This window comes from Blastocystis sp. subtype 4 (assembly GCF_000743755.1).
Source record: "Blastocystis sp. subtype 4 strain WR1 chromosome Unknown seqid_0363, whole genome shotgun sequence".
Lineage (NCBI taxonomy): Eukaryota > Bigyra > Opalinata > Blastocystidae > Blastocystis > Blastocystis sp. subtype 4.
In genome coordinates this window covers 1-8,906 of record NW_014569184.1, presented here as the reverse complement: position 1 = coordinate 8,906, position 8,906 = coordinate 1, and the positions used below count along the sequence as shown (strand labels likewise).

The window sequence follows — 8,906 nt, the reverse complement described above, 5'->3', positions numbered from 1 at the left end:
TGTTACCGATTTGAGCAAACGTCTTATTGCTGGTACAATTGTTCCTGGTAATGTCTACAAGTTAGCTGCAGAGAATGGAGTATTCACTTATACTCGAATCCGTCCTTTCAATATGTAATCTAATAGTATTGTTCGTTCTTTGTTCAATAAACATATCATTTTCTGAACCATGCTAATCTTGATTCTTTCGTCTTCTCAGATTCATCCTTTCCATTTGTTTGTAACTTCATTACATTTTGTCGAACTCTTGTTAATGCTTCAAGTAAGATACGTTCATGTAAAGGTTTCAGATTCAATTCTATCCATTACTCACTTCAATATCTTCAACTAGTTATATCTGTGCTTGTTAATTGTAACAGTTCAGGAATCGATGTAACTCCCAGGTTCTTAAGATTAGGATAATATTGTTCAATTGAATGCTGGAACAACCATAAATACACTACTTATTATTATCACTCTTCTTATGTACAGTCATCCTTCATGGACTCTGTATCCATTCCACCACAAATCACATATCCCCTATCTGACCACAGACTCCAGCCATTACAATTCTTCGCTCGTATACGGATAGCAAACGATGGTCCTAATGGATTAGGCCCTGTCCAACCTAGATTTCATTCGTATCATTCATTCATACTGCATCCTGTTTCACCTTCTACTAGAATCACTTTCTCTCCATTCTTTTTTATTCCTTGAACTTCGTAAAGAATTGGCTCAGGAACACCATATCGACTTGGAGGCCGAGTCCAACGAATCAGGAGCCAGTTTTCGGTATTCAAATAGACTTGAGGTGCACCTGGAGGGAAAGGTTTCTCCATCACTGCATGTAAAGCTTCTACACTCTCTGTATCATGCAGAGATTCAGCCAATTGGACTGGAGTCTGCCCCTTCCCATTAGACAACGTAAGAGAAGCTCCATGCATGACAAGGAAGACAATCATGGAAGGATTTCGATACAACACAGCAAGATGAAGAGCCGTGTTTCCTACATCTCATTTCATTCTCTATTTCCCACCATCCTGATCCTGTTTATCAATGTCCACCCCCTTATTCAACAGCTGTAAGCCAATATCTTCAAAGTGTCTGTGTTTCCTAGTACAAGCAAGAATCTGAAGCAGAGAACGACCTGAAGTACCAGTAACTCGCACACTAAATCCATTCTTCAGAAGTTCGAGAAGACAAGCTGAAGAAGAAGCCAGCAACGAGAAGAACAAAGGAATAGGAATACCAGCAACTAATTGAGTTGGGAGAGAGACCTTCTGAGCAAGAAGGAATCTAGAATTCAGAAGGATGGTTATTTCTACTTCAATGCAGTAGAATCTGCTACCAGACAAGCACAGAGAATCGGAGATAGAGCGTTTACTTCAGCCTATAATGGGAATCAACTCAATGAAATACGCATGTGACTTCTTGTTGAAGATTGCATCCAATATCAGTAAGATACTTCAATACCGCCTTCAATCGATGTGACTCCTGACACTGTAGAATACATGTGTGAAGAGCAGGTAGACCTTCAGGCGATGTCCAATTATTGAGACGAGAAGGAGATAGAGTTTGTAATGATTTCACATCTCCAGTCTGAAGGAGTTGGATAATCATAGCATCTGTGATTTCAGTTGGTTGAGAAGGAACAGACTCCGATGACTGAATAGGTTCAGTTGATTTCACTTCTATTGGAGTAGACTGAAGAGATGAAGGAGTCTGAGGTGTTTGAGATTCCATAGTAATCACTGGGGGCAACGGAGAAGATTTCTCTGGCTTGACTGGTATGACATTCTCCACAGATTCATCACTCTCACTGCTCTCCTTCTCACTTTCACTCTCACTTTCACTCTCACTCTCACTACTTTCATTCTTTGATTTCTCATGTAGACGAGGAGCCAGCACCTTCAGTAATCCCTTCGACTTATCAATCTCAACTTCATCATCATCTTCCTCTTCCTCTTCATCTTCCTCTTCCTCTTCCTCAATCTTCAATTCAAGTCCTTTACTCCACTGGCCACAACCATTCTTATTCGTCAAACGAGCTTTACACTGATAAGTTGCACCCTCATTCAGATCATCTAGCACCACTAACACAGGATCCGAAGTACTATGAGACTTGAAGTACTCCTCCAGTGATACCGTCTCCACAGTACTTGTAGCTAAGAATGAAGCCTTCTTATACGACACTTCGAGAGTCCGATAGTTCAGGAGAGGATGAGGCGATGACAACGGAGGCAGCTGAACAGTAATCTGGATACTGCTACCCTTCACTTGACCTTCAATCGATGTAATCACTGCGGGGAATACAGCATATGAATTCAATAACTTGGTTATTTCAGGAGTACCATTATTCAAGGAGAAATCAGCAGGAGTCAATCCATCCTACACATAACTCTTTTTCTGTATTCCTACCGTCGTACGGAAGCACGGACTGAGACCCAAATCCAAACAGAACTGAACCACCTCCTTCTTCTTTGTGCCAATAGCGAAAAACAGCAGATTCCACCCACGGGAAGAGTGAGTAATGGTGGAATCGAATTCATGTTGGATGAGGAATGAAGCAACTGGCAGTTGAGCATTCGCAATTGCCAACATAAGGGCGTTTCGTCCATTCTACACGTTAGAGAGTCTTAAATAACCAACAGAATCTGTCAGTTTCGTGAAGTCTATAGATTCATGCTCAATCAAGTATTGTGTGATTGCCAGATTCCCGCGACTACAAGCTAGAAGGAATGGAGAAATACCCGCCTACAAATAAGAGAACTCTCCAATACCTCACCACATCCTTCATAGTAACATCTCCTCCCAATGTCACTAACAACTGAACAGTATCAAGATGACCGCCATACACTGCATGATGAAGAGCAGTTGTCTGTTGTCCACTTTGCTGATTCACATCAATCCCTCCTTGTTCCACTAACAGACGAACTGAATCATTCTGACCATTCCCTGCTGCTACATGAAGGAGAGTCATTCCATTTCCAGTACGCAGGTCACGTAACACCACTCCCTTACTCACTGCCTGCATCAGCTTCTCAACACCTCCACTCAATAAATCCTGAATTAAAGCCGAATTGTCTTGAGTCTTTGGCTTCTCCTCTTCAGAACTCTCATCACTTGAACTCTCCTCTGAACTCTCTTCAGAACTCTCCTCTTCTGAAGAACTTGAAGACAACTTTTTGAATTCCACATCAGGTTTGGGTGATTTCCCGCGGGATACCGGCTCAATGGTGAATGATGCACTATAAGGTCCCCATCCATACTTCGAGGCACAACGAGACCTCATTACATAAGGCTGTCCAGCTGATAATTCTGTAAGAAGAGTATGTGGTTGAGGTGGGACATGTTGCTTGGGTGGAAGATTACGATGTTCTAATTGATTTGTATGTTCTTGGAAGAAAGCTTCCAGAGACTTATCCACCTTCACGGAACACTTTCGATCGAACTGAATTACACTCATCTTCATCCGATCTTGATCATCAGAATTAGATTCACGATCCGATCCTTTTATTGTCGCTACGGTCTTCCAAGAATCAAAGAATTTATTCTGTTTGATTTGAATCTCAATAGCATCAACAGAAGGATAGTAATTAGGCAATGGAGAATACTCCCACTCAACCTCAACTTCTGAACTTCGTTTGGTTTTATAGAAACGAGCTGATTTGATTGGAGGTGGTGGTGAGAGAACCTGATGAAGGAAATCGGCAATATCCTGATGGTCATTATCAATTGCAACAGCATCAGGAAACTTCCCTTCCTTGTTACGACAGTTGATCATAGCACCATGATAAAAGAGATATGTGAGTATGCTACGATTACCAATACGACAGGCAAGATGAACACAAGTATTCCCCATCTACATTAGAAATGCACAACAGTAGTACCGAATCGATGAGGTTGAGATTGATGTTACTATGAAGATAGAAGAAGTCAAGGAGTTGAAGATTACCTTTTAATACCGATTGATGGAGAAGATTATGCTTCAACTAGGAGAGAAACACACTAGAAGCAATACTTCGTCAACAACATTTAAAGAAGCACCATGAAAGACTAATTCTGCTACTGTACGTACGTTGCAACCACCTGATATAGCTAAAGATAGCACATCACGATTATCCTAATGATGACCCCAGGTGGGAATAGTTACTTGTGTACGAGCGTTAATATCTTCTACCTTCCCACTATTAACAAGAACTTCAACAACTTCGTTACAACCCTGAAAACAAGCAATATGAAGCGTATTCCTTCCTGTCTATCAATAAGCGACAATTGCAATGTTCTACTTTATCTTTATCGTTTGGATTTGCATTGTGGTCGAGAAGGAATTGAACAATGTTTGCATGGTTTTTATAGGCGGCATGGCCGAGAGCATTTCCTCCCTTCTAATCAATAATCCAACTCAAACACGACAACATTATTCTTCAATTGCACATTGGCATGATTGTCTACGAGAACCTTTACAACGTCAAAATATCCTTTTAGACAAGCCACTAAAAGAGCAGAACGACCATCCTACTCATAAAACCAACTCCTTTGAACGACTTGTCTTTGCTCATCAATATTGCATCCGTCATTGATACATTTCTTTACACCTTCAATATCGTTTGCATCTGCGCAAGCAATAATCCGAGGTATTGAAGATGGCATACTTTCTGGAAGTACTTAAATAGAAATTCAAACGAATTATCAAAAAAAGAAGACGGATACTGCAGAATATACTGTGAATCAGAAGAAAACACATTCGGGCGTTTCAAACGGAGTCATAACTAGGTAGGAATTCTGTCATTTGGAACAAACATCAATAACTCCCAAAATCAATTTAGTTTACATATAGAAGTGCCGTAGATAGATCAATATCCGCCTATGTATAATATTCCAGCAATATTTCAACGGCATATCTTTCATTGCTTGTATCGACTCAATCCTCCACACAATAGTATCTTGGAAAAGGAAATAGATTCCACTGCTTCTAAGAACAGAATAGTATCGATGTGACTGATTCTCTCTTTCAAATACAACACCAACCAAGTCATAACAGTCCATTCCTCCCTTTCTATGTGTTATTTATCAACTCAGTAATACTCATTCGGAATCTGCAGATTCTGCTCCGGATACTTCACATGACCCTCAAATGTATCTGAAACCGATATAACTAGCAGTGATTTTGGCTTTAATCTAGGTTCCGTATGACTCATCACACTCGCAAGGTCTATCTCTTCCTTATCTGAAGTCAGTTCAGGATTCACATCAACACAATTGCTAAAGAAACTGGATTCGTAAGGATACGAAGTTTGATTGGCTGAACCTAAATAACAGTCAATAACCAACATTACAGCACTCACCCAAGAAAAGGGACAAACAACGTTTCACTGTGTATCTCTCTAATACGTGGATAGAGGAATATCGAATCCAAAAGTAGTTGAAAAGGTTGACAGGTTGAATGAAAGAATCATTGTTCTCGGCATACAACTCTAGAATCAGGTCACGTAACAGACAATAAAAACATTGAGAAACACGATCGCTTGTGATGCCATGACGAACAAAGCAACTCTACACTAATACATCAAATACAAACTAAACAAGAGCATTATGATGATCACCAAGAAAAAAATCGCGGATAGGAGGCGCATGTAAGAAGAGTTGAAGAATACTATTCATTCCATCTGTATTACCGAAATCAACCATCCCTTTAATTCCGAATACTACTCCATCATTCAGAATAAATACCAGTACGATGAGGATCAAAATTCCCTCTTCGACGATGAACCGACTTAGGAAGAGTAAGAGTTGATTCCTGCTGAATAGAACCAAATATGCGTGCAAAATCTCGTTTTGACGACGCAAAAGAAAAAACAAAAGATTGTAAACCATCGATTGTTTTGGAATACACGACATCATTACACCACATACAACGCCTAAAAGGAAAGTCTGTTCAGTAACAATACAGCACTTTATGAACGACAAAGTAAGAAAACGGATGAGCATGACAAATTTGGTGACTTAACATCTTTTCTCTTGTATCTGCATATCGACACTACATCAGAATACACCAAAATAAGTACTGAAAGACAGATACAGATTTCTTCATCTATCGCTCTCTTATCGATATCTAGAGACTATAAACTCAGGGATCAATCCAAAACTCACATGCAGAAAGGTTGTTTCATCTACACTCAATTGGTACAATATAAAGAGAAAATTCTTTCTCAACTCGGAACCCAAATTCATAAACTTATCAACATGGATACATTCCTCAACTTGGAGTTTAGATTCCGAGAAGATAAGTGATGCACACATTCAGAATACAGAAATAACTCCCAAAGACTATTTAGATATAAATAACAAAGAAATCGACAACTAGAAAAGAGATTACTGGTTTCAGAAATCACTATCATGAAGCGGAAATGTATCTTTTGCAGTATTTCTGCGTCCAATGATACAGAAAGGATCCTGTTTGAAGTACATCTAATGATTCTTTATAATAACATTTAGAACGAGCGCCTCTATGTGATTGAAGATATAAGACCATGTGCAAGTCAACATTTCCTAGTAATTCCCAAACGACATATTTACGATTGTAATTCTTTAACTCATGAGGATCTTAGTCTTTGTATTTACTGTTATTACTTGTATTAGATATAGTGGAGGAGATGGAAAGGGTTGGTCTTCGTGTATTGCAGGACCATGGGGTGACTGATAATATCCGGTTAGGATTGTTTTTATCGATGAACTGTAGATGTGGGTTTCATCGACGACCATGGCATACAATTGGTCATCTTCATTTGCATTGCATTGGGCTTCCCTTTAAAAATTGTTTCTCCAAACTTTCTCACTCCTCTCCATTTTTTGTCTCCATATCCAAAGTGAAACAATGGATCCAATAAACTGTTTTCCACAAACAGGAGCACGACTTAAGCTTATTAAAACTGCAAGCAAAGAAAACCATATGATTATACAAATCACGATAGGCGTTAATGAAACACCTACATAAGAAGGAAAAACAATTACTTACTTCAAAAACGCACTATTCTTCTGCAAAAACAAACGAGAACGATCATTCAACCGAAAAGATGATCGCTCTTCACAAGAAGCCAAATTATGAATAACAGATCCACACATCACGCAATAGATTTCAATCAATGAAAATAAGAGCTTGATTCGTTTAGGTTCACAAGTCTCACTAACAGGAGAGATCGCATTTGAGTTAGGACCCTTACCAGATAACAAGTCCTTATAAGTCACAGCAGCCTCAGAGATTATTGATTCGACGTAATCAAGATAGAACGAAAAACTGGGCGTTATATGAGGATCATTCAGAGTCTTGCTACAGTGAATACACCACACACAAGTCTCCACAATACCACACAAAGGATACGAATTGTTACTTGTACCCTCATAAGAGGATATCAACAGATGAACAAAATCAAGAATATAATTGTCAAAGAACTCTGAAAGTTGAGATAGTGATTCAACAGTAAGAACAGCTTTCATTCGATCTAATTCTTCAAGGATCACTCCTTCTACTATCATACTGGGAAACAGAACAAGATAACTTATCAAATCATCCATACAGCAGAAATACAATAGGAACAAACGTATCAAACCATAGCAACCATGGAGTGCAGATACATACAGAGCACTGATCGAAAGACCTTCAACCTTATATCGAGGGCACATACCTTCCTGTAAGAAGAGAGAGAGGATTGCAATCGAACGATTATCAATACAATGAGTTATAGAGGTTCGTTGCTTCATATCAACTCGTAATGGATCTGCACCTAAACGCAACAACAAGCAAACAGTATCCAAATGTCCATTCGCACAAGCACACATCAAAGGAGTTTGACCTTCATCATCGCACACATCCACTGATGTATAACGAGAAAGTATTTCGACGATATTGGTATAACCATTTTGAGCAGCACAAATGAGAGGAGAATAACCACTCTTACCACAAAGACTTGGATCTGCTCCTCTTTCGAGCAGCAAGTTCACAATTTCAACAAATCCATCACGTACAGCATACATTAAAGCAGTAAAACCAAAAGAATTCTGGTAATTCACGTCGCAATCTTCGTTGATTAAAAGTCGACAAGCTTCAACATCCGCATCAAGAACTGCTAACATCAACAATGATAGTCCATTTTGGCTCGTCCAGTGATTTATCGGATCTGCACTCTGTAATAATAAGCTAATTCCTTCATGAAGAAATCCCTTACAATTTCCATCAAAAGAACATGAGGACTATCTTATTATCTTACGAAAAATAATCTACATCCTGTTGATCCACAAGTAAACGACCATCTACAGAAAATGACACAGACATTCGATCTTGAATCTGAACTACCATTGAATGAACTTTCTCAACATATTGAGTTCGCAGAGTATCTTCAAAAACAACCTTCCGTTTCATTATCACGACTAGACAAGAAATCCAAGATATCTCCTTCACAGAATCAAAAAAACGATTCTGTAACGATTGATAGAAGAATCACTCTTACATTGAGAGTGATGTTATGTACAGTAATTTATATTATTCATGGATCACTGGTCATGCAAGGCGTCGTTTGACAGATCTCCACTTCTTCGAACTTTCAAGACTCCTCTTGAGTGTAGATCATATTATGGAGAATATATTATCCTTCTAGAATGAACTGCAATCTGAATCAAGCTGTCGTTATTGATTGTGGTACAGGGTATAGGAATCATGGATTTGGATAATGTATAGATATACAAAGATTGGATACGCAGGGAATAGCATCCCGTCATCGATATTTCCGACTGCTGTGGCATATCGTTCGAATGTGGATATGATGATATGGAATGATTTTTAGAAGCGAAGTGATCGATTGTTTCAAAGTCTCGAAGACCTTGATTACTTGGTTGGTGAGAAAGCCTTTGGTCATAGTAATTACATTCCT

At 39.0% G+C, this 8,906-nt stretch overlaps 3 protein-coding genes across 3 annotated transcripts; all 3 read right to left on the bottom strand.

Moving 5' to 3' along the window:
• Window positions 1–461: 461 nt before the first annotated feature.
• On the bottom strand, window positions 462–3,841 carry JH06_4460 (hypothetical protein; the record flags this gene model as incomplete). The annotated part of the gene is made up of 8 exons (XM_014669964.1): window positions 462–607; window positions 638–985; window positions 1,016–1,275; window positions 1,305–1,369; window positions 1,399–2,367; window positions 2,398–2,598; window positions 2,629–2,733; window positions 2,765–3,841. 8 exons carry the CDS (start codon window positions 3,839–3,841, stop codon window positions 462–464), a joined length of 3,171 nt encoding a protein of 1,056 aa, XP_014525450.1.
• A 1,216-nt stretch (window positions 3,842–5,057) lies between these two features.
• Window positions 5,058–6,282, bottom strand: JH06_4459 (ubiquitin carboxyl-terminal hydrolase; the record flags this gene model as incomplete). Its single annotated transcript, XM_014669963.1, has 7 exons — window positions 5,058–5,290; window positions 5,319–5,535; window positions 5,566–5,687; window positions 5,713–5,900; window positions 5,931–6,019; window positions 6,048–6,101; window positions 6,133–6,282. 7 exons carry the CDS (start codon window positions 6,280–6,282, stop codon window positions 5,058–5,060), a joined length of 1,053 nt encoding a protein of 350 aa, XP_014525449.1.
• Window positions 6,283–6,814: 532 nt separating this feature from the next.
• Window positions 6,815–8,398, bottom strand: JH06_4458 (ankyrin; the record flags this gene model as incomplete). Its single annotated transcript, XM_014669962.1, has 4 exons — window positions 6,815–6,968; window positions 6,998–7,505; window positions 7,539–8,229; window positions 8,261–8,398. The coding sequence occupies 4 exons, from the start codon at window positions 8,396–8,398 to the stop codon at window positions 6,815–6,817; spliced, it is 1,491 nt and encodes a 496-aa protein (XP_014525448.1).
• Window positions 8,399–8,906: the final 508 nt, after the last annotated feature.